The 26,851-nt window shown below is 37.2% G+C and overlaps 1 protein-coding gene across 1 annotated transcript in view; it reads left to right on the top strand.

Annotated features, from left to right (window-relative positions):
* LOC308642109 (sacsin-like) overlaps positions 1-26,851 on the top strand; it is a 107,892-nt gene that overhangs the window by 54,040 nt on the left and 27,001 nt on the right. The window contains 7 exon segments of the mRNA XM_081280707.1: positions 10,155-10,305; positions 16,094-16,181; positions 17,986-17,996; positions 18,000-18,071; positions 21,359-21,397; positions 21,399-21,471; positions 26,116-26,262. Of these exon segments, the coding sequence (XP_081136833.1) occupies positions 10,155-10,305; positions 16,094-16,181; positions 17,986-17,996; positions 18,000-18,071; positions 21,359-21,397; positions 21,399-21,471; positions 26,116-26,262 (581 nt within the window).

Below are 26,851 nucleotides of genomic sequence, written 5' to 3'. Positions count from 1 at the left end.
GGTGGGCAGGTGTGGGGCTTCCAGAGCTTTCCTGAGCAGACCAGCCTCTCAGGATCTTGATGTCTTCACCACCCTGGAAACTTCCCTCATTGTTTCAGAATTTATATTAAAGTTTTATTACATAGAAATTATTGATTAAGGCTTTGGCCATTGGAGATTGAATTCAATCTCCAGCTCCTCTGTCCTCCCTGGAATTCAGAGAGTAGGGTTGACATTTCTAAACCCTCTAATCACATGGTTGGTTTGGCAGGCCACCAGCCCCCATATTGAAGCTATATAGGGGGCCACCCAGAGTCATCTCTTAGAATAAAGTCAACTGAGATTAAAAAATGAATCCTTAGGAATAATGAAAGAAACTCATCACTCAGGAAATTCCAAGGCTCTTCAGTGCTCTGTGCCAGGAACCAGGGGCAAAGATTAAAAAAAAAAAAAAATATATATATATATATATATATATATATATATATATAATTTTTTTATATACAGGGAATTGAACCAAGGTTGCTACTGAGCTACATTCACCAGTCCTTTTTTAAATTTTGTGACTGCCTCAGCCTCCCAAGTCTCTGACAATATAAGCATGCACTACAAATATGTATATATTTTTTTGTGGTACCACAATGGAAGTAACAAAAATTCATATATAGGAGCAGAATCAGTCTTCAGGAAAGCAGGCCAAGTACCAGAGTCCAAGCATATGAAAACAAAGTCAGGGAAGAGCAGGTGAGCAGGAGCCGGCCAAGAAAATTAGCCAGCCCAATATGTCTGATGAGGGACAGAAGTAGATGCAGGCCTGAAGCCATGACCTAGTGGCAGTAACCCAGAAATAGAGCCAGGGTGCAAAGACACTGCCTAGGTTTCAGGAGTCCATGGGTATAAGTAAGGTCAAGTATTATTTACATGCATATCTCCATGGCTCCCAATCTTCGCTTGTTTGTCAAGACCTTCAACCCCCATGCTACTGCCCTCTGCTTAAAATTTTCCCCAGCTATTTCTGGGCATTCTCAGGGCAGTGATGTCTCACAAACTCTCAGAAACAAGTTTGCTCTTGTTCTTTCCACTTGAGCCTCTTGGTCTGGAGGCCTTATGGTGTTCTGCAACTGGTGCCCTAGGTAAGGCATCATTCACCTGCACCCAGTGGGTCCCTTGAGCAATGTTGGTGGAAAGGTGGGGGAGGTGACTGGCTTCTTATCGAGCCTGTACTAATTGTATTCCCTGACCTTTCTTATGTTGGAAGAAAAAAAAATGACTAAATGCAGAGTCATAAAAGAACAGATTTCAGACACTAATTTATTTGTTCTTTTATCTACATGGAGAAGAATAGAAGCACATGTGTCATTCCAAGAGAATAATGTACTGAATACCTCTGTGCACCTACACCAAACTTTATTTTAAGTAGGGAAGGCTTAGCTCAGACCTTCAGTTCAGTTCCAGAATCACATCTTTGTAAACTAAGAGAGGATAGTGTTTGGCCAAAGAGCATGTGCTTTGTAGAGATCATGTTAAGTGTAGAGGCAGCTAATCGTTTCTTTCTGCCCATTGATCAAGGCCACTGTCATATTCTTTTGGATCATGTTATAACAAGAGATTGTTAATAGCCGTCACTTCCTGTTTTGGAACAGGGCATTGTTACTGTATGTTAAGAGTAAATACCACTAATGTTTCCTAATTTAATCATATAGTGAGGGCTGATAAGGGTTACTTTACGGCTCCTTAGCCCACTGCTTTGATTCATAAAGTGGATTCTCTGTAGATGAGGTTGTAAACCCTTGTCTAAACCATGCTTAGTCTTTGGTGGCTTGTTTTTACCTTAAGGTCTAGTAAATAGAGTGGCAGTTTCCAGTTGATAATCTTTCATATGAATTATCTCATACTACTAAAAGGTTAGATTTTGTAGACCTTGTTTTCACAGTTTAAAAGTCACTTTAAGTGGATTTCAAACTTAAATGACAAATTAAGTTGCAAGTTCATGCTCAAGAATAGCATTCTCTGAACTGTGCTGTCCTCTGGGTAAACTCCAGAAATGCTTCTCCTAAGCTGCATTGCCTGAACCAAACCATCACCCTATGCAGACAAATGATGCCTTCATAAAACAGCCGTTCAATGTCAGCCATACACAAAACCAAAAAAAAAAAAAAAAAAGTTTGGGGGAACCAGAGCGACCTAATCTCCAAAATGTCCTAGAATTTAAAAGTATTTTCTAAGCTGTATTCTCTTACTCTAAATGTTTTTTTTTTTTAAATTGGTGAGCTCTTTAAGTAAATTATTTACCCATTCTGACAATTATAGAAATAATGAAATAGCATATGATTTTATTTAGACATATTTTTGAGTGAATTCAGAATAAAAAATATATAATTTGAATATTATTATTTGCTTTACCGATTTAAAAATTCTGTCCTTAGTGTTTCAAATCTTTCATTTTTTTAAAAAAAATAATCAATAAGTAAATAGACATCTTTTTCAATTTTATAACTAGTGTATCCAGTGAAATTCTTCCAAGAGAAAATCTAAAATTGTTTGGGAAATGAACAACATGTAGGATTTTAACAGATGAAGTTTCTATTCGATTGTAGTAATTATGTAAAATCCATTCATTTTGTTTTTTTGTGGATCCCTTCCCAATTTTCCTTTATAACACTCCCTTGACCTATTTCTAACTGGTGTTCTCTTTGTGTCCCCTCCAGCTGTGGGTGCCTGCCAACCACTATAATTGTTCTACAAGACAGCAAATGTGTGTAGCCATTTATAATCTCTTCTATAGGAGGAAGGCTGTGGCATGCTTCTCTTTTAATAAAATACAAAGAAAAACATTCTTTTCAAGTTTATAGATTTCATAGATATGTTAGTTTGTGGGAATGGTTTCCAGAATTCATCTTTTGAATTATTGTAGCATTGAGTCTACAGAAATAATAATGACCCTTTGAAATGTTCATTGACAATACCACTCTGAATTCAGATACCTAGAAGTGAGATGAAAAACCTGTTTTTTAATTTTTCGAAACCTGAGTGAGGGATGGGGAATGCAGCTCAATGGTAGAGTGCTAATTTAGCATAATGTGAGGCCCTAGGTCTGATCCCTAGCACTGCAGAAATAAACAAACAGCTATGTGAAAGTAAGCAAGAAATATTAAAAATAAATATGAAAAAAATCCTAAGTAAGATTCCCATTTATTTTTCACAAATAAACTCATGTTTCTCAATTTCTTCTGGCCAGTGGGGGTTAATAAAAATGTAGTCTAAGGATTCCATCTGATGTATTATTTTGGAATTAAGGAAATATATTTTAAGAAAAGGAACTCAGTTGCTATAACTAACTGAATAGAGTAGACAACTGTAGGGTTATTTTTGGATCAGCAGATAGTTGTAAGATTTTTGCTGAATGCTTATACCTCTATTCTGCAGTTCATATTTATGTATTCTATATATTTGGTATAGGTGGAAGATCTTCAACTCCAAAAATATGAAATTGAAATGCTCCAAAATTTGAATTCTTTTGAGAATGACAGCACAAGTGGAAAATTCCATCCCTAGCCTCATTCACATGAGGCAACAGTCAAATGAAGGTGCACCAAAAATATTATATAAAATTATCTGTAACCTATATTTATAAGGTGCGTCTGAAACATAAATTAATGTCATGTTTAGACTTAGGTCCCATTCCCAAAATATCTCATTATGTATATCCAGATATTTCAAAATTTGAAAAATCCTAAATCCAAAAGTCTTCTGAGCTCAAACACTTTGAATAAGGGATAGTCAATCTGTAGAATTGTTTTCCAGCATGTATGTGTGAGGGCTTTGTGCTACCTGCATCCAACCAGTCTCTAAAATTGCCATGTTCTTGAGATTGTAAGATTTCAATTAGCCCTTAGGAGATATTTTAGGACCCTGTTGTCCCTAAAGAATGCTGACCATGATCTTAAGAATCTCAAGCAGAGTGTTGATTCAATGTCCTTACCTCAAAGTAGGGAGCAGGGCAACACAGGAGAAATAGAGCAAGACTTGGGTTCCAAAACTGATTTGCATTTGCAGGGAAAGCTTAGATGAATTACTTACCCTCTCTGGATCTTGAATTCTGATTATGATTGCAGATATAAATGTGGATCCAATGTCTTCCTTGCAGGGTTATCTGAGAATTAGACATGATAGTGTGGATATATGGATTTTGTACATATTTAGAGACAATTGATTAAGAATGAGTATTTTTCTAGTTGTTGAAATGTTTTTTTTATAGTGAACCAATATTTATATGTATCTAGAGCCACAGATGCTTTTATACATGAAAGTCATTCTCCCCTTTAATATTATACTCTTCCCCTGGACTCATGTCTTAGTTCTTTTTCCATTGTTATGACAAAGTATATGAGACCAGCTAATTTTAAAAGAATAGAAGATTTATTCAGTTCACTATTCTGAAGGCTGGGAGGTCCAAAGTTGAAGAACCGTAGCTGGTGAGGGTCTTCCTGCAGAGTCCCAAAGTAGTTTAGGACATCACAAAGAGAGGGATTTATATAAGAGACAGGGCCAAACTGACTTTTATAGCAGACCCATTTTTGAGATACCCCATAAACCCATTAATACATTGGTCCATAATGGATTGATGTATCCATGAGGACAGAGTCATCATGACCTAACCACCAGGTCCTATCTATTCCCATCTCTCAACCCTCACAATGGTAGTTAAATATCAACGTGAGTTTTGGTGGGAACATTCAAACCATAACAACTCATCTTTTCTCCAGGGTAAACTTCTTTAGTGATGCCATTGACAAACCCATATGGGGACATGTACTGTGATGAAAAACCCAGACTTTGGGCCCCCCCAGGACAGGGTGAGATCTTATCCTGTGTGAGGTTTTGAGCAGTTATGAACTTTCTGAATTTCTCCTCCACCATCTGTAAAATGGGCATAAAAATGCTCCATAGAATTGTAGGGCAGATTACATAAGATAGTGTTTGTAGAACACTTAAAAGTAAATAAGCATTTGGTGTCAACTAAGTCGTTAATTAATGGCAGTTATTATTATATTATTGCTAATGTTAGGTATGTTTTTGAGTTTCTCACCATCTTAATTATTGCCTTAAATGAACAATTATACTCACGATATGATTTCAGAGGTAGTTGAGGGCTAACCTTTTCAAAATATGAACCCCATATTCCACATAGCAATAGAAATTAAAATCATCTGTTAAAACATAAATACATTTGAGAGTAGTATTGGCTATTGCTTTCCTTTGTGAAGAAGCAAGCAATGATCAAAGAACACCACCAAAGCCATTAAGAATAAGTACTGTTGACAGGTACTGAGTCTGCCTCATCTTTTCTAAAGATCTAAGGAAATGGAAAGAAAGATGCATTCTTGTAAGCAAGCCACATGAAGTGAAATTTTACCAAAGCATTGTCTAGATGGGAAGTATTATAGAATCAATGACATACCTGATAGATCTTCCTGGGTGATTAGCTGTGTAGTATTCTTGGGAATAAAGATTCAAAATAATTTATCCCAGGTATAAAATCAACCTCAGAAGGCAATCATTATCCTGACTGGGGAATTAGCCATGGCAGTAGTTCTGAAAACCCTGTTAACAAAAGACAGCCTCTAGTCATTTAGCAGTAACTATTGACTTGGATAAGTTCTTTACTTCAACACTTTCCCTTTTGTATCAAAATTACGTTATTAAATTTGCGTATCATCCCTTTCTTTGAGCTCCATATAGGAAGAGATATTACATTTGATTTCTCAGTTCCTGGCAGAATGCCAACAGGTAGAAAGTACACTGCTAATATTTCCTGAATGACAGAATTGAGGAGGGTGTGGAGGAAAGAGTAGGAAACATCAGGAGAGGAAGGTAAAATTATCTTAATTGTCCCCTCAAGGTATATGTGTTATAGACTTGTTCAACAGGGTGACACTACTGAGAACTTTTAGGAGGCAGAGCCTCGTGGAAGGTCTTTAGGTTACTGGGGGCATGCTTGAATAGGGTTGTGGGACCCAGCCCCTGGCTTTTCTCTTTTGTTTCTGGCCACGAGGAAAGCAGTTTTGCTCTGCCATGTGCTGACTCCCCATAGACCCCAAACAACAGGACTAATCAGCTACCAACTGAGACCTCTTAAACTCTGAGCCAAAATAAACCTTTTTATTTTAAGTTGATTATCTCAGGTATTTTGTTACAGTGAGGGAAAACTAACATAGAGTTTAAGATGTCTAGGATATCCTTTTCCTACTTTTCATTTTTTTTCCTCACATTGGCATTGACTGTGCAGATGACAAAGCAAGAGAGGGAAAGGAAGAGGCCAAGAGTGAGGAGAATAGAGTATGGAGTCTGCCATCTTGTAATCCCTTCCTGATTACCATTACCCTGAAGTGGTGTGATTCCTGAGCCAAAAAACTATGTTTCTTTTTCACAACACCAAAAGGTACCTCATTTTTTAATTATATGAATAAATGAGTACCACTTAGGTCAGTGACAGCCTTATTCCACTTCACAATAACCTGGAAGGAAGCTCTTATCCATCTAATTGTACTGGTGAAAAGTGAGTTGAGAGGGGTGACTTGATTTTCAGCTGTAGGTGTGAGACCAGAAGTAGAGGAGAGAGAAGAGGAGAAAATAAAGAACAATGACTCAGGAAAATAAAGGACAAAGCAGAAAGACAATTGACTGATTGAAATAGCAATACCTGGAGACAGAGAAAAAAGGAAAAAGTTCACTGTGGCATTCTATGCTCATATTATTTCCTTTTTTTGTGTGTTTGATTTCTTCAGTTTTATAATGGAATATTTCAGGTGTTTATGTCATAAGTTTCCTACCATTGTAACTTGGGCTGAGATCCTATTATGACACACTGTTAGCATCCAATATGTTTATTTTTATGTACTACTGCTGTAGCCAACTCACTGTATTCCCATATTTTCTATAAATGTTGCAAAAGAGGATGTTTAATAAAATATTTTAATCAATGTAAAAGGAATTCACACCTGGCTTTAATAGTCCCTGAAATGGCCAATACGACTCAAGAGGTGTCACCTCACAATATCTGAGGGCTTGACGTATGTTTTTCCTTTCTCATGCAAAGTCCCCTTGGGTCACTCAGTTGAAGTATGTAAGCTTGACTACCTTTGAGACCCTTACGGGTTAATTTTGTTTTAGCAAAGCTGCCTTCAAATAACCTAGGATTTTTGGTAACCAAACAACCAGCTGTCATGAAATTGAACAGTGGGAAATGGATGGAACTGGAGGACATGATGTTAAGTAAAATGAGACAGACACAGGAAGACAAATATTCTGAGAGTAGAAGAGGGACTTTTAGACACTATACAGGGATTATGTGGGGAGGGATATATAGAGGGAGGAAAAAACGGTAGAAGAAGAGTGGAGAGACGGGATTAGTGCAGTGTATGCCTGCAGGAAAATATCACAATGAATCCATCAATTTGTATGATGCAGATGAGTTGAAAATTATAGCAAAAAAAAAAAAAAAATCAACAGCAGAAGGGCCAGGCATGGTGGTGCATACTTATAATCCTAGAGTCTTGCGAGACTGAGACAGAAGAATTGCAACTTTGAGGCTGGCCTCAGTAATTTAGCAAGGCCTTCAACAACTTAGTGAGACTCTGTCTCAAAATAAAAAACAAAAACGGCTGGAGATGTGGCTCAGTGGTTAAGCACTCCTGGGTCCAATGCCCAATACCAAAATTAACAAACAAACAAAAAACATACAGACAAATAAAAAATCAGTACCAAAACCTCATGTAAAGTCTGTATACTCCTATTTTATAACTTTCACAGCACTCTAGGAATGCTCTCTCTGGAAGCAGAAAAGGCAGAAATGCTAATTCAGAAACATGACATTATTTCCTAGAGCATGTTTAATGAAACTAAAAATAGAAGTTCACCAAGGATATACAGTTAGTGCCTAGAGAGAAGGAAAGTTTTCTCACTTGTCTAGCCTATGGGAGGATGACTGTGACCTGTTGCAGGAATTCCATCTGGGTCCACAGCCTCTCTGGGGGAGGAGTTAGTCTTCCCTGGAAGGGATTGCTGTGTGTCAGGTTTGGATAGAGGAGCTAGTGATCCAGATGCCCTCCCTTGGACAAACTCCTGGCATAAGGAAGGGGTGGGAGATACAGATGAAATAGCAGAAATGAGGTGGCTTTGATGACATCTCATGAGGCATCAGGTGTCCCCCAAAGGACACGTGGGTTGAATCTGAAGGGGGATGGAGGCTGAGGAATGGAGGAGTGTGTGCAGAGGCCACATGAGCAAGCTGGGTGAGTTAGAGGTACTAGATGGAGCACAGTATTAAAGGGGAAGAGAGGATGTCCCTGGTGGGTGGAGAATGAGAGATGACAGTGAAAAGAACTCGGATGTTCTGATGTGTGTTGTTTTATTCAGCTTTTTCACTGCTGTGACTAAAGGATCCGATCAGAACAATTGTAGATGAGAAAAGGTTTATTTGAGAGCTCATGGTTTCAGAGGTCTTAGCCCTAGAAGGCCAGTTCCATTCCTTGGGGCTTGAGGTGAGGCAGAGGGAAGCAGCTCACATTGTGGTGACCAGAAGGCAGAGAAAGAGACTCCACTTACCAGATACAGATATATACCCCAAAGCCATGCCCCAAGTCCCTTCTCCTCTAGCTATACCCTGCACTCCAGTTAATCCTATCAGGGATTACTTCTCTGATTAGGTTAAGGCTATAACCCAATCATTTCTCCTCTGAACCTTCTTGCATTGTTTCCCAAGTGAACTTTCAGGGGGACACCACATCTAAACCGCAACGTGTCTTGGGAGCAAAGCTGCTGTTTCTCACCATTCTGGTAGTGGGCTGAGAGCACTGTACAAATACAGTTCAACAAACTTGGAGCTCCCTAGAAAGGCCACATTCAAATGTTTTTGTGCCTAGAGGAATTTTACACATGGTGGTCTTAGAAAAACCTTTGTATTCATGTCAGCTACCATGCTTATTCCTTTTTTTGTTCAATGTAAATTATCGGATAATTTACATATCATAAAATGTGCCGTTTAAAGAGTACAATTCAGTGGGGTTTTTTATTCACAAGATTGTACAACTGTTGCCACTAACTCTAGAACATTTTTGTCATTCCCTAAAGAAACCCCATGCCCATTATTAATCATGCCTCATTCCTACTCCCCACAGTCTCTGGGAACCACCAATCTGCTTTCCATTTCTCAATTCATACAGTGTGTGGTTGTTAGTGACTGGCTTTTTTCACTTGGCATGTTTCTGAAGGTCGTTCTTATAGCATGACTCACGGCTGCATACAATTATACAATGAGTTTATAGTTTTTCCACCAAGGAAACCAAGACTAGGGCAAGGGGAGGAGGTGGCACAGAGGTACAAATACCCTGGGAATCAGGTCTGGGAGTTCAGGATGCACCAGTAATGAGCATTCAGTTATTAAGCAATATTTATTAAATACCTGTGGTGCTGTGGACTGATTGACTGTTTCCCCTTAAAATGCATGTTTGAAGCCCTAACCTCCAATGTGATGTTATTAGGAGATGAGGTGTTTGGGAGGTAATTAGGGTAAGATGAGGTCATGAGGGTGGGGCCCCAAAGATGGGATTAGTGCCCTGTAAGAGGAGACAACAGAGAGACAACAGAGAGCTTGCTTCTTCTCTCTGCCCACAGTCACACACCCAAGAGGTTATGTGAGCATAAACGAACGAAGTTGGAGAACTCTCCTTAGTTAACGGTCCGGGCGGCAAGGCGCGTGCCCGCGGGCGGCGCCTGCAGGGGCCCGGGCCTTTCTGGAGCGCGCCGCCGCCGCCTAGGTCTGCCCCTCCTCGGCCGCGGCTTCCTCTTGCATTTCCATCTCGCTAGGGCCCCAGCTCCCCCGGCTGCGGCTGAGTCTCACCGCGGCGGCGCCCCCTGCGCCATGAGGATCCCGCCCTCGGGGCCCGCTCTGGGCCTCTCGGTGTTGCGGGGTTGGCGGTGACCAGGCGCTGGTGCTGGGGGCGGACACGGGCCCCGCGGCCGGGATCGCCCGCCATGGGGGACAGGTAACCAGCCCGGGCCCGGCCGAGGGCCGCGTGGGGGTTCGGTGCCCGAGACCCGCACGCTCTGTGGACTCGGGGCGGGGCCGGTCCTCCCCACGTGGTCCCCCTGAGAGTCCTTTGCCTCTCTTGCAGGTGGGTCCGCGTGACCGTCCTCCCGGGCTGCGTGGGCTGCAGGACAGTGGCGGTGCCGGCCTCCTGGACCGCGCGCGACCTCAAGGAGCGCATCTTCGCTGAGACCGGCTTCCCGGTGTCGGAGCAGCGGCTGTGGCGCGGCGACAGGGAGGTAGGCGGCCGGCACCAGCGCAGCGCGAGGGGCGACTCCAGTCCCTGAAATCAGGGCCGGCACTGGGTTAGGATGTAGCACATCACCTTGCTGATATGGGGTGAAGGGCTTTACTTAGTGTCAGAGAAGACTATCACTCAAATTTAAAAGTGCTTTGTAAATTTCAACATTTGTATTGCCCCCACCACCCATTTTTTTTTTTTTGTCTGAGTCTTCACTTACTGAAATTAATATAATTTTTTAAAAATATATTTTTAGCTGTTGTTAGACCTTTATTTTATTTTTTTTATATGTGTTGCTGAGAAAACCAACCCAGCGCCTCATAACATGCCAGGCCAGTGTGCTACAGCTGAGCCCCAGCCCCCAAACTAAAAATTTTTTAATGGATGTTATAACCTGAGTAGTTTTTTTTTTTTTCTTTTCAATTTAGAGACATCATTATGGAAGTGACTTAATCATTACTCACACTTTCTATTTATGTTTTAAGTTTAACTGGAAGATTATTGAATGTCTTCACTGTAGATACTGTGAAAGTTTTCCTCCATTTCTGAATCATAGGCATCTAGGACTGAAAAGGATCTTCAGACATAACTTACTATTACAACTTCTAATTTGGAAGAGAGACCTTACATTAAAACTTTTGAAGTGCTAACAAATAACTTGGTAGAGCAAAACTTTGGACAAAAGGAATATTTCATATTGTGATATGTATCCTTTAAGATTGGTGAAAAGTCTACAGTTTTCTTAAAGAGGGAATTGAATACATTTTTACTGAAAATTCACTTATTCAGTTAGTCTAATAAGGGTCTTCACCTTTTTATGTGAAAAAAGAGCATCATTTTCAGGATTTGAAAGAGGCAAAAGGAGTTGAGCAGATAGACAAGAAGTACTTGAACAATACTGAATGACGTTTCTAGCATTGGATTTGCTTATTACAAAATACAAATAATAAAGTACCTGCTCCTGATGATTTTTATCCTTCAATGTAGTCTTGACTTTCTATGTACCTAGGTCAGTTTTTTTGCTTATTTAGATATAGGTTTCTGATTGATCTGTTCTTATGCTCCTCTGTGGGTGGACTCAATCCTCATTGTCAGTTCCCTCTAGTGTTCCTTGGCATGCCAACATTGACTTGATTGAGGACTTTAGACAAAGTTGAAAAGGATCAAACTCTTATCATTCCTATCTCTTTTTCTGTGCCCACCCCTATCCCATAACTTCCCTCTCCTTTCTACTCTCCTGGTTCTCTGCCCACTTTTTTGGTGGATCCTTTAGTTCTAGTTCTACTTTGTCATCTTGTCCCCTAGATATGATCATACCTCAAGGCTCATTTGTGGCACCATCTTGCCATTGGAAGTGTTTGAGCAGATGTGTGTGCAGATCCTGGGTATGGGATGATAGAAGTTGTAGTGGCATAGTGTTTGGGATTGAGTGGGTGGGTGAAAAGGGTCTAGGTAGGACACTGTCCTGATATGAGGCCACTGAGTTCTAGACTAGTTGTGAAGGTGAAACTAAGATTTACAGGAGACTTTGTAGAAGAATATGGCAATTTGGTACCAAATGGGTCACCAGGATTTGAGGATGGATGTAGACTAAATAAGGCAAAAACCTTGTCAAGGATGTCACAAAACCTAAAGTTAGATGAGGAAAATAAGGGTTCACTTAGCAGAGATAATAAGTACAGAGTTAGGTGAGGAATTCACTGGAGGTGTGGTGACCAGTTTGCTTTTAAATATGATTTAGCTGATGGTGAGACATAAAAGAAGGGTCTAGGAACATGCACACAAGAGAGAAAAGAGTGACCTAGACCCTGTTTTCTATTTTGTCAATGTACATATATAACAAAAGCCAAATGAATTCGTGTATGAGGCTCTGCTTTTTTATTTCTAATAATAATACAATAAAACTAATTCTAACCAATTCTAAGGTCACCACTGGACAGTGAAATCTAGCAGGTAGCTGCAGCTCTCCGACTAAAACTCAAGGGTGAGCCAAGGTTCAAAGAGATGAAGTATCAGGGCAGGATTTGAACCCATGTCTGCTTGATTCCAATGTCTATGGACTTTTTACTGTTCCATTCTAAAGATTATCTATTTATCTGTTGGGGATAAATAATATTTAAATGCAAAACTCTGTAAAACAGGGAGGAAGGATTTGTACTATTAAAATATGAACTTTAAAAGTCAAGGATGAAGTTCATGCAGAAAATAAGTAGAAGGCACAGTTGTGATTCAAAGAGGATGGGCTTATGCCATCCAAAAGGGACACCTATATACAAGCAGATCTTTCACAGAAGTGTAATTTTCTTTTCCTTTTTAGTTTAATTTTCTTTTTCTTTGTATGCTGCTTAGAACTTTTAGATAAGAATTATTGATGAGAATTCTGAATACTTAAGGATAGGCAGGAAGTTAAAGCTGTTAACAACTCCTTGTCTCTGCTTTGGGTTGGTATTAGACATTGTCAGCAATAAGCTCTCTTAGTTCTTAGTTGGTCATCTATTATCTTCTTTCTCTTTGTCTCTGTTTTACTTTTTCTGGCCTGATAGTGGAATTTGTAAATGTTTCACTTTAACTCCTGGTCCATGGAGAGACCAAACCTGTAAATTATAGCTGTGCCTCTTCCTGTCCCTTTTTGCTCTTTACCAAATGTGTTTGGGCCTCCAATATTTGATGTATTACTTACTGTTGTTTTAAATGATCATGAATGCTGCCCATACCTCCCCTTCCCTAACTTTTTACTCTTTAGCGTCTTCTGTCTTTGAGAGGTGTTGGAAGATTTAGACAGTAGTTTATATTGTTTGCTTAATAATTTGGAGAGTTATTGTTTCCTAGTAAATGAAGATGAACATCTCTGAGATCTATAAGACACATAATGCTGGTAAGGCCAATATTCAGAGGTTCACATTGTCTTATAATCTCTGTTTTAAAAACAAATAGTTGAAATGGGCAACTTTTAAGATTTCATATGGCACATTGCTTGTAGGTTTAAATAGGACTAACATTCTTTGCCTGCTTGGAGTATCCGGGGAAGGGAGAGGCCTAAGCAAAACTCCCAAATCTTGTCAAGCTCAGTAAGAGATGGTGCTGCTAAAGGTATCTTTGCTGCTTGATTGCTTTTTTGGACAATCATTTCCCTGTAGATGGGCCACAGATTGTTGATTGCCGGACCCATGTAGTCAGTTACATTTCTTTGGTGTGGTCCTATTTGGTGTCTTCTTCCTAAGTCTTCTTTAAGACCTGGAAACCCCATATAGTATAGATTTACTTCCTACCTGCCTACCTTTCTTTCTGTTGGCCTTTCTTTCAGTGCACCTTAGCCACACGAAATTGAAATAATCCTTGTTTTATGCAGGGCTGTCTTTTAGTAATTCATTAGTTAATTAACCAAGAGTAGAATGAAAATCTATGATAACATTATCCAGCAGAGAATTAAAACACTGTCCAGTGGCTTATATTGATCTCTGTATGTCATCTTCCTAGCCTGTTAGCCTGCCTCTCTTCCTTTACCTTTATGTGTGTATTGTTCTGTTGCCTCTTGGTGGTGTTTTAATGTTCTATAAGTCTGTGTTTTTATATATACATATGTGAAAGTGTATGTGAATATGTGTGTGTGTACCTAAATATATAACCAAAATAACACACTGTTTAGTTTCAGCTGCTTATGAACTTTTTTTTTAATTTAAAAATGTTTTAATATTAACATAATACATCATTTCAATAGGTCAAATGAAAAACTCACAAAATCATCTTCACAGATGCCCACAATGCTTATGAACTTTATAAGAAACTTATTATTCTAATGTAGTAATGTTGAACTAGCTTTGTTCATTCAAAATTGTTTTTTAATATTCACCCAATTGTGTGCAGCTTAGTTAATTCATTCTTTACTGCTCTATGTCATAGAATTTGGGTTGCTTCTAAATTTTCTTGTTAGAAACAGTCCTTCTATTGATATTCTTATCCATGTTGCTGAAGCACCTTTGCAAGTGGTAAACTAGTTTTTTATAGGGTAGCTTTAAGATTCAGTGGGAATATGTGCATAAAAGTACTCTATAAACGAGAATAGTAACAGTGTGCTCAGATTTGTGTTTTTACATATGAGAATAGGATGAGGATGATGTACAGGAAGGAGATCAGATAGGGGAGATAGTTATAAAAATTGAAGAGAGATGCGGAGAGTCTGTGTGAGTGGGAATGGAAAAAACAAGTTAATTTAGAGAGATTGGGGGATGGACATTCTGGGATCTAGAAGTTAATTGGAAATGTGGTTTGAAGAGAGATGGTCCTCCAGCATTGTTGACTGAGATGAAATAAAGATGAGAGAGGGTTTTGGAAGGATAGTTAGTGACTTTGCTTTTTCACAGGTTAAATTTCAGATATCTTGGAGGATATCATGTGAGATGAGTGGTAGTCAGTTAGAAATATTGAATGTTTAAAATAGTGAGTAATGTCCTCCACCTTATTTGTGCAGTGCTAGGGACTGAATTCAGGGATTCATACATGCTAGGCAAGTGCTCTACCACTGAGCTACACCCCTAGCCCACATATACAGTTTTAAATGAATCAGATCATTAACATGGAAAATCATTCTTTTGATCAACATACCTTAAGTATATTTATTACTTAGAACATAGGTCCACTAAACCTAACCAGATAGCAGAGTACAAAGGAAAACCTTTGTTTTTAAATTGGTTGGAATAATTTACTTTTTAGGGTATTTAACATATTAATATGTATGGTAAATTTTTTTTCTTGGTTCTGGATATTCTACCCAGGGGCACTTTATCCTGTCAGAGAAGTGTATACTGGGTGAGCTTTTGATTAATGTTGTACACTATTGACCTTTACAAGGTCATTCCATATTAGGAAGACTCAAGAGTGGATCTGGTTGATTTGACTTTAAAAAAAAACTCTCTTATGGATCACAGTAGTAAATCTTGTACTTGATTTTATGGTATAAAAATTGCCAAAAGGGAAGCAAATATCAAGACTTTTCTGGGAAAGTCAATGTCAGAGATGTTATAGACCCGATTAGCTTCAGGAGTTGAAAGGTTCATTTGTCCCTTTGTTTCACACCACACCTTTTTTTTTTCTTTTTTAGTAGCAACATCTGTGACAATATTTTCCAAAGTGTGTTTCTGTAGGAATACTAATCATATAGGATGCTCTTTGAAAGTAAAATTTTATGAAGTGCTGCGAAAATTTGGGAAATACTATGTAATAACTCTAAGAAAGTTACCATGTGAGAGCCGGGCACAGTCTGTAAACCCAGGGACTTGAGAGGCTGAGGTAGAAGGATATCAAGTTTGAGGCCAGCTTCAGCAACTTAGCAAGCCCAAAGCAACTTAGTTAGGCTCTGTCTCAAAATATGAAATAAAAAGGGCTAGAGATGTGGCTCAGTGGTAAAGTGCCCTGGGTTCAATGCCCAGCACCAAGAAAAAAAAATGTTAATATATGGTAGAGCACTTGCCTAATGTGTGTGAATCCCTGAATTTAGTCCCTAGCACTGCATGAACAAAAATATCCACAAAAATGTAAATTATCACCAGCAGAAAAATATGTAATCTATTTCTAATTATTTAAAGAAGCATCCTTAAATCTTAAATTTAAATCTTTCAACTTTTTTGACTTTTTGTTTTCTGCAATCTTCACTACAGAGGAAAATATTTCCTGATAAAAACAGTTAGCAATCATTATTTCTTAAGTGAAAAATAATTTGTGGTAATGTTTTGAATTTATAGTAGTAGAGATTATGTTGCTTTTCATATATCTTATCTTCTTCTTTTTAGTTACCTGACTGGATCAAGATCGGAGATGTGACTTCCAAAAATTGTCATCTTTTTGTAAATCTTCAATCAAAAGGCTTAAAAGGGGGAGGTATAATATCGACTTTACATGAAGATTGTGTTTTTATGTAGAAGTGGGAGAGTAAAATGATTGCCAGAGGCTGGGGGAGGCTTTGAGTAAACTGCACAAAGTTTCAGTTGGGCAAAGTGAATGAAATCTGGCAGTTTACTTAGTATAGGGCTGGATTATGATTAGGAATACTGTGTTGAATACTTAAAAAATATCCAGGAAGGTAGATATTAAATTAAGAGCTCTTCAACAAAAGCGGGAAAAAAGAAGAATGGGAAGAAATTTTTGAACGTGAAGGATAAGTTTCTGGGATTGGTGGTAATGATGGTTTGATAGTTTCACAAGTGTGGTGTACTTGTCTCCAAATTCCTCATGTTGTGTACATTAAATATCTAGCTTTTTGTATGCCAATCATGCCTCAGTAAAGTGGTTTAAAAATGATTATGTTTTAAAAGTGAATTGAAAGCATATAATGTTGGGATGTAATGACGGGATACCAGAGTTAAAGGAGAACAAAGGTGGGTGGAGCTAGATGAGGGATGAGTGAGAAAGAGTAGTAATAATCTGTGGAATTGGTCTTGGTCTTGGTGGATAGTTGTACCAAATTGTGCAAGTAAATGTGCACAGGTTGAGTATCCCCAGACTATGAATACAGAATGCTCCTAAATCCAAAACTTTGTTGTGAGTGCCAACATAGTGCCACAAATGGAAAGAAAATTCTGTGCCTGATTTCATGTGACAGTTCACAGTTAAAACAGTTATACTAAAAATATTGTATAAAATTATCTTCAGAGCTTTGTTTATAAGGCAAATATGAAATGTAAATTAATTTCATGTTTAGAGTCGGATTCTATCCTCAAAATATTTCATTAAGCATATGCAAATATTGCAGAATTTGAAATCTGAAACAATTCTTGTCTCAGAAACACTTCTGGTTTCTTATCTAGTTGATAAAGAGAACTCAGTCTAAAGTAATGACTTAGTTTTTTTTTAAAGTGCCAATTACTTTTTACTTATATACAGATTTTGTTTTGTTTTGTTTTGTTTTTTGGTACCAGGACACTTGACCACTGAGCCACATTCCCCCGCCCTATTTTGTATTTTACTTAGAGACAGAGTCTCACTGAGTTGCTTAGTGCCTCACCATTGCTGAGGCTGGCTGTGAGTTGCACTTCTCCTAACTCAGCCTCCTGAGCCACTGGAATTACAGGCATGTACTATGGCACCCAGCTATATACAGATTTTTAAAATTGTGTGCCTCTGAGGAATTCTTGTAAATAACTTCCTGTTAGCTATTAAAGGTATCCTTGTTAATTGATGTAAGAATATCTAGCATAGGCAAGACTACAGAGTAGTTAAACTAGACAACCATGGAGATAAGGACTGCTGCATTTCAGAATTATCAGAGCATTGGTTGAGTTTGAGAGTATTAAGAATGTGACACAAGGCACCACTGTCTCTAGCCAATAATATATTGGCAAAGTAATGACAAATAGCACCATTTATTTAGTTTTCTTTGGAAAATAGCAACATTTCCACACCTATTGTGCTCTTTATTTTTGAATAAGTAATCTTTTTTGATAGTATATTTAAAATATTTTTGTAACCTAATTTGTAGCTCAATTAAAAGTCTTGAGATTTGATAAAATTGAGTTTGCTTTACTTCATAATGAATTGCTTAGGTAGATTTTTGAACCAGGATCCTGCTTGAGATATATGAAATAAACTGTACTATCTATAGTTATCTGTGTCATGGAACCAAATCATATGGCTGATAAATCGAAGATATTTATCTAAATCATTTTAAAGGTATTCTGTATTTTAGGTCGATTTGGTTAAACAACTCCACCACTTGTTGATTTTCTCAAGGACATTTTAAGAAGATATCCAGAAGGAGGACAGATTCTTAAGGTAGGGTATGTGTTGTGCTCATGTTTAATTTCCTTTGATAAAAATGAGACACTGCAAAATTTCTTAGAAATCTTTTAGTGTTTAAAGTTTTAAAGTTTTGTCTAGATTTAAATGGCTATATTTATTTATTTCTGTGACTGCAGTGTATAGGTGGATGGGATAAGTTTGAGAATGCAGTCGGTGTGAGTATGTGAGTTTACCAGGGCAGAGGAGCTCACTGAGCTGCCGTGACTGTCATTAGGCACAAAGTGTTGCTCTAGGAAATTGTGTAGAACGTGGTGCAGGAGCATCACACAGCAATCAAATTACCAGCCAACCAAACTAATATAAACTTCACGTCAGGGACCAGCAATATATTTACATTTGGCTTTTGGATTTAGAAGTTTACTTTTTGGGCAGGTTTATTTATTAGGATATTTATTTATTTATTTCTACTGACTGATATTCTTTTTTAATGTACTCATTAAAAACAAAGGGGCTGGGGTGTGGCTCAGTGGTACAGTGATTGCCTAGCATGTGTGAGGCACTGGGTTCAATCCTCAGCACCACATAAAAATAAATAAATAGAATAAAGGTATTATGTACATCTACAACTAAAATAATTAAAATAACAATAGCAACAACAACAACCCCCTCCCAACTGAACAACCATAAAAGAAAGCAATAAAGGAAGATATTGCAAAAAGTAGATTTTGTGTTTAATAACAAACCTCCTTAATGAATTATAAAACAGATCAATTATTATGTCTTTTTCCTTACTATTTTGTTTAGTATTTGTTATTTTTGGTATCTTAGCCCTCATTTCTTTAGAGATGGTTAGGACTGGGTCAGTTGAGCTCACAGTAATGTTCAGTTAGGTACTCAGTGAGCATAGTGTCATTCTTTAATGATGGTCATGAGATGAAATACTGAAGGAATTTCAGAATGGGCACCAGTGGTTCATAGAAGGTTAATTCGCAAACTTATTATATTGATTAATTAGGAAAATGGACCTGGGAAGAGTATGGATATGGGATTATTATGGGGGTAGAGAGAAGTGAACAGAGTGAATTCAGAATGAAGATGCAGTTGTGACAGGAAGTAGGGTCTCATCAATTCATTAGTGAGTGATTCAGATCATTGCTAGGAAATGAGGCAGTGGTCTGAGCAAGGTGTCTTGCAAACAGCTGGTGATTGATTCTTCTCCTTTGCTTGTTATGTATATTTATTTTGTAGCCAGTTCAATAGAATTTTGTTTCTTGGATATTTTAGTGCTAGATTTAATAGGAACCTTAAAAGAACTGCCTGTACCTCAGCTAATACCTTTTGTGATTTTTTTTTTTTTAAAGGGTCCGGATATTTTAGTGACCTGCCCAAGAGCAAATACAAAATTTATTGCTGCTGCTTCTCAGAATCAATTTATAAGTGATTCCCTGAGGAAATAACTGAGGAGAAAGTTTCCCATCCTATTTGGAGCCAGGGACTTAATATTTTATCTTCATTTTTTTCCATCTCTGCTTCCTAAAATATATATAAATCACAGATATCTGAATGAAGACAAGATCCAACCTCTAAAATGCTATCATTTTGTAAGCTTCCTATTGTTTTGGTAATTATTTCATCCTTATTTTTCATTCTGTATGTTGTTTCATAATGTAAATAAGGTTGCTAAATTTTAGAGATTTTGTTAGGTTGAATAGAATTAAAATGGGCTTAAAAAATAAAAATCCTATGAGAAATGGGCAGTTTGTAAAGAGGAGGAATTAGTAGCTGACAAGGATGTAGTAGAAGGGTGTGGTTCAAATACTCAAGTTTGGGGTTGAACAGCTTCTCAGTTCAGCACTATTCCTTCAGTATCCTTTCAGTTGTTGTATTTCACATGGAAGTGTCTCCTGTCTACTCTAATTAAGGCTTTCCTCTCCACACTGCTATGGTATCAGTGTCAGCTCTCTTAAATTCTTATTCATCCCTACCTCTGATTTAGTGAACCTAAGGTTTTGGGGAGGTAAAGAGGTACTATATTTCATTGTATAATTGTTGCAGATTTTATGCCAATTTTTTGGTAAAAAAGTGGGGTGCAACCATTATGTGAAGTTTTTTGTTTGTTTAAATTGTGCTGGTGTTACTTAAAAATCCTGAGAGGCAAGATTAGGATGTACTCCTGAATTAATGTCAATGTGGTGGTGACAATCATGCAGTGAAGTATAGTATTTCTCCACAAAGTCAGGTTCCTGAGTATAATAACACAGAGTAATTTATTGTGTTTGTAATGACCTGCCTATTTAAACAGAAGCCCTTGATTGGTTTGGTTTTAAGTCATAGCTCATTTGGAAAATTATCATCTATTGATCTTTCCTTACTTTAGACAAGATCTGAAGAAAATAAACTAGGGATAATGTCTATGGAGTTCAGATCAATGTTTTGATGATTATAGCCTGACTTTAGGAGTTAAATCTTAAAATGAAGTTTCTTTTCAACTTACCAGGGCTCAGCAAGTTTTGGTAGATGTCCAGAAGTGGTTGGGGTGGTTGGGGTTGGAAGTTTTATTGAGGCCAGTGATGGGTATAAATCTTAATTTTTCCTTTCATTTCTACATTACAGGGGTCTTGTCAAACTCATTCACTCACCCACCATCCACCAAGGGAACAATATTATTATCTCCTTTGTGAAAGGACTGAAACAGTCCCAGTCATCACACTTTGTACTTAGGAGAATGCCATGTTCATGTGTCAGGCTCTCAAGAATGTAGCATATGAAAGGGTACATATAGATTGATACTACTTGGTTCTTTTTTTTTTTTTTTATGAGGAGGTAAGTGTGGTAAGCAAATGATAACCAAAGGTCTGTTTTTGGAAATTGCTCAATAAGCATGAGATACTCCTACAGAGAACAAGATGTGCAGCTTTTGGAAATAATTTCTTTTTAAGGAAGATAAAAAGTTTTAGGTAGATTGAAGAAACAGTTGAAAATAGTTCCAGGATTTGTATTTAGAGGTTAAACTTAGTAATGGTGACTTGAAAAATGTATATAATTGGAGAAGGACTTTTCAGCCACACCTTCATATGTATGTAGCAATTACTATTTTTGGTAACCTCACTAGAGCTTAAAGATAATAAGTAGTTGATTTCCTTATTTATATATGTACTTTTAAAAATTGTTGTAGGTAAATACAAAGTTGGGCAATAAATAACTATATTATTGAATTGTATATTATTTAATGTATTTCTATACATTAAATTATTTTATAACATGAACTATATTATAATGTATTATAATGAACTATATTATTTAATGTATTTCATGTTTAGGAATTAATTCAGAATGCAGAAGATGCTGGGGCCACAGAAAGTTAAATTTTTATATGATGAAACTCAATATGGAACGGAAACTCTTTGGTCAAAAGATATGGCACAATATCAGGGTAAGAATCAATAATTAGGAGCAAACTTTATTTTATGCAACAAGTGATTTTTAATGATTTATGATTCTTTGTTTAATGAACAGTTTAATTATCATTTGCATTTCATGTCTTGGAATGTTTAATTACACTTATTCAGGCACTTTTCTCTGCTTTTGGTTGGAAAATATCTCTGCCACTTGGTAATTTTAGAGAACAAAGAAAAAGCAATATAATTACATAAGTGTTTTATTCTATTCAATCACTTTGGATTTATATTTTTACTAAGATGATGGGATACCCTTTCCATATACATAACATTTTTTGAATTTTGGAAAGAAGGTTTTGCTTTGTGTGTGTTTTGTTTTCTACTCCAGGGGTACTTTACACTAGGGGTGAGAGGAAAGATTGAAGGGGAGGAGGAAACAGGAAAATGAAAGAAAAGATAACAAAAGAGCCATAGCCAGTAGATTTCTCTGAGCATACTTATACTCTGAAGCAATGTATTGAAAAGAATGTTCATAACTTTTAGTGCAGCTCTGAAGTTGATAGGGTGATTGTAAATGACTATAAATGAAAAAGAAGGGTCGGTTCCCTTTGCTCACAGATTTTCAGAGAGAGATGAGTCATACAGTTTAAAAAGATGCTTTGTGATTTAGGAGGGTGATCACCATTGGTAACTAAGTATTTGGCATAGTCATAACTTAGATGCTTTGTGATTTGGAAGTTGCACTTTCTTTATTCTTTAAAAAGAGACGTATGAGTCCTGGTAACATCAGAAGGCTTGCATTTTGGATCCGAGTTCCTGCCACTGTGCTGATTTATGGTCAGTCACATCAGAGGTCATATTGTTTCAAGAGAGGTTTAATGTGTAAGATTTCTCGACTCTTAAGTCTGTGACTGAAGGTAATCATGTGGCAAGACATCCAACTTGGATTCTAGGGACTGCAGGCTATGTCCTAGACCTACATGGGGCTACCATACTGTCAGCTCCTCAGGCACAGGTACACCAAGTGGCACCTCTGATCTTTACATTTATTCCTGCTCACCTACAATTGGTAACAAGGGCAAAATCTGTCTCCTAGTTAGTTTGATGATTAAATAAGATCATAGACATGATAATGTTTGTGTCTGGTATTATTCTGATGTTGTGTATGTACTGTAGAACCATAAAGGTAAGATTGTAACGAGATGTTAGAAAGATTTTGCTTCAAAATTCTGCCAGATGTCTGGGATATTTTGCTTCCAGTCTTTTTACCTCATTAAAAAATATTTTAAATAAGATTATTTAGTTGAGTTGGTGCATATTTATGGATAGCCTCTTTAAAAGCATTATCCATTTAATAATTTTTAAAATAAAAGTCGAGCCAGGCGGGGTGGTGCTTGCCTATAATCCCAGCAGCTTGGGAGGCTGAGGCAGGAGGATCATGAGTACAAAGCCAGCCTCAGCCAAAGTGAGGTGCTAAGCAACTCAGTGAGAGCCTGTCTGTAAATAAAATACAAATTAGGCCTGGGGATGTGGCTCAGTGGTGGAATGCTGTTGAGTTCAATCCCTGGCATGCTCCTCCCCAGAAAAAGGTGACATATAAAAATAGGTGACAGTGATCTTTATCTGTATTTTAAAAAGATTTATTGAAGATTCTCTGTGCTCTTGCATATTTGGGAATGACTTTCTCTTGCCTTTAGACATGAGCAGTCTTCTTGGATCACAATTTATTTCTGTTTTTTTTTCCTCCATGTAGTGATATTTAGAATTTATATGAGAACTCTTCTGTATAGCTTGTTTTATTTCTTTTTATATAATGAGTTAATAGAATGCTAAGATGGTAAATCAGATGCACCAGAGTAAGAGATCTTACCCAGCATTGCACTTAATCAGTCTTTCAAAGATAAGAGTTAAGACACACAGGTGAAGGGAACACGGAAAAGTCTGGGACTCCTCTTACCTATCTTCAGGTTCTTTGATGCTGTTAGGACACACACTGGCCTTGGTTTAACAGAAATGGTCCCTGAGTTGTACATGTGGATCATAACTTAACATAGGAGCTATTCCAGTCATAAAACACACTCATATTTTTCTCTGATAATCACAAAACTATGACATTTTCAAGTGGATTACCTTCATAAATGTATAAATTCCAGATGTTTTTACAATAAGCTACCTTTTTGAAGCTATCCAATAGCTAAGGACTCTCCTCCTAGTAAATACTGCGAGTTTCCCCAGAGATCTGTCATCAGCATGTTTACAAGGAGACTTAGCTAGGCCATCTCTTTCTTGGGTATTCCCTAGGTAAAGAAGGTAGGTGGCAGGCCTCTGCTAATTTTTTTCTACTGAAATGCACATTTTCTTCTTTCGGGATGCTTTTCTCATAAATATCTCATTTTTGGAACTAAGAGCACCCCCTTTTAATCAGGTGCTGATTTAATAGGTGGTGGGGGTTAAATTGATCTCAGTGATGGAAACAGAGAGAGATCCAGTGAGACTCCCAAGTTGATTGGAGCAAGGGAAAAATATGTGGTCTCTCCTAATTCCAGGATGAGTATGATCAGAATTAACCCTTGCATTAAAGACACTGAGAATTGACAAGGCTTTTCTTGCTGGATGCACAGACTTGAGAAGGGATGTATCTGGCCCACTTTGACCAGTTCCCTGTGCTGCTGTAGGGTCATGTTTGTCTTTGGTTCTAACTGTGAACAGACAGGGTGTAAGGAAGCTCCGGTTTCCAAGGCCTAGGGAAGCTCTGCTTATGGGGTGGTTTTCACTGTGTTCCTTCTTTTAGGACCTATAATAGCAATTTGAATACGTACAAAAGCCTCCGAAAAGAGATGTGAGGGGGAAATTATTTTTCAACAAGCATTTTATTTGAATTTTCCAAAAAAGGTCCTGTTGCTTTGTAATTTAATGAATGCTTTAAATAGGCAGTCAAGCAGTAAAGAGTTGGCTGCCGGCTTTTCTGTTAGTGGGAGGGATGGTGGGTCTTCCTTTGGGCTGGTGGTCTGCTGCATTCCTGGTAATGTTTCATTCAGGTGTGTCCCCTGCTAAATTTCTTAATTACCTTCCACAGGCCTTACAGTTACATGAGTTCTTTGTAGTTTTGGGTAAGAAGATCACTCGGGCCTGGTGTTCAGTGTTGAGTTTTTGTGGTCCTTTATTCTGTGTCTTCATAGCTATTTTTAATGGACATGGAGCAGGCAGAACCAGGCACTGCTTTGTTAGATTCCATTTTAAATCAACTCGGGTTAACTGTTGTGCAATAACAATATGTGTTTGTTACTATTCCTATGATATTGTGTAAAATTATATATTTTATCATACTATGTAAAGACTGCTAGCATTATATTAAAGACTAATGGTATCATATGCTGATACTGATTATATTAACATTGACACTTTTAGGTATGTTCTCTCTCCTGGGTGCTGTGCTCAGTCTCTTATTTGTATCATCAGATCTTCAATGCTTCTTTGTGGGTAGCTACTATTCTTGTCCTTGTTGCCCAGATGAGGAAACAGCCTTCTGACTGTGGTTGCTAATGGTCAGGCTGGTGACATCCAGACTTATTTAAGTCCAGAATCCTCTCACTTGTCCTTTCCAAAACAACCTTTGCAGCCTTAATTTATTATTATCCTGATTATTTTGAAATTAGAAGTGACCATTTTTTTGTAAAACAAAACAGGCTGTCATCTTCATATCTGGGCTTAAATTTAAAGGAGCATGAGGAGAACCATTTGAGGGTGCTGAGAACTGCCTAAGTTCATTTTCATAGTGTATAGATACACATAGCGTAGCTTTTTTTTTTTTTTTTTTGGTACCACTGAGCCACATCCATAGCCCTTTTTTTGTTTTATTTTATTTAGAAACAGGGTCTGGTTAAGTTGCTTAGCCTTGCTAAATTACTAAATCTGGCTTCGAACTTGCCATCCTCCTGCCTCACCTCCTGAGCTACTGGGATTACAGGCATTTGCCATCACACCTGGCACACATTATTGTGTATGTGTTATTAAGTAACTATTTTTAAGAGAAAGCATGTTTAAAGTATAATGAGTTAATACAGTTGAATATTTAAAAGAATGTTAGAGCTTCTCAAAATAGAGTCCCAAAAATATTGGTGCAGAATTATAAAAATAACTTTTTAAAGAAGCTACTTTGGGTACATGTATGAAGATACAAATTGGTGTCAACATACTTTATATACAATCAGATATGAAAAATTGTGTTGTATACGTGTAACAAGAATTAGAATGCATTCCACTGTCATTTATTTAAAAATAATAATAAATAAATAAAAATTTGGATATAATTCTGGATCACATATTTAAACATTTGTCACATTAATGACTTTTTAAATTTTATAAGTAATACCTTATGTAGAAAACAAAAAGCAAAACTAAAAAAAGGCAAAACTCCAGAATTTATAACATGATTATTAATAGTGAAGAATTATTTTTCATTTTATTGAATAATACATTAATAAGGTTTTTTTGGTCAGCAATAAATTCTTGATTTATTCAGCTGCTAATTTTTACCATTACATTCTTTTTATTGTGAAAATAGTTGAAATTATAATGAATTCTGAATTCTGTCACTGCATTCACTTCTCTCCATTTTCCCTTCAAAAAAAAAAAAGTGTACTACTTTCTGAATATCTGCCTTGCATTTTAACACCCAGGGTCAGCTCTCTATGTGTACAACAATGCGGTTTTCACTCCAGAGGACTGGCATGGCATTCAAGAAATAGCAAGAAGCAGGAAAAAGGATGATCCATTGAAGGTTGGAAGATTTGGAATTGGGTTTAATTCGGTCTACCACATAACAGGTGTAGTATTTGACTTTTAAGTCTTGATAATGGAAGATATTTTAGACTAAATTGTATAATTTATTTGGTTAATTTTAGAAATGATACTCTTTTAAAGACATCTTCCCCACATTCTTCTGTCAGTAGCAAGAAGTATGTTAATGAATATCAGTGTTCCACATTTTCTAAAATCATCATAGTTAATTGTACCCAAATTGTACTTCATTATGTCATGTTAAGAGTTAAAGTTATTATGATTCTATGGAATCAGTGTAATATATTGTTATATTGTGTGTGATTTAAATTGTAGCTTTTGAAGTATGAAAATTGTCATTATGAAAATTTGTTATGCTAGAAATCTCTAAGAGTTAAACTGATTCATATAGATTTCCTTGTGCATGTTTGCACATATCAGAAGGTTAAAAAGAAAAGTGTAATATCTCATTGGTACTGAATAACTGAAAAAAAAACGAAGATCTTTAAATTGGTTCTGGTATCTCTATATATTTTTTTCTCTTGAGTAAACATGCTATTCTTCTTAGATTTACCAGTATTTTAGAGATCACTTTGAAATCATGTTTTGAATCTGGAAAGAACCTGAGGTTTCTGG

The sequence above is a fragment of the Spermophilus citellus genome (assembly GCF_964194105.1).
Source record: "Spermophilus citellus genome assembly, chromosome: 1".
Lineage (NCBI taxonomy): Eukaryota > Metazoa > Chordata > Mammalia > Rodentia > Sciuridae > Spermophilus > Spermophilus citellus.
This window is presented reverse-complemented; position numbering and strand designations above follow the sequence as displayed.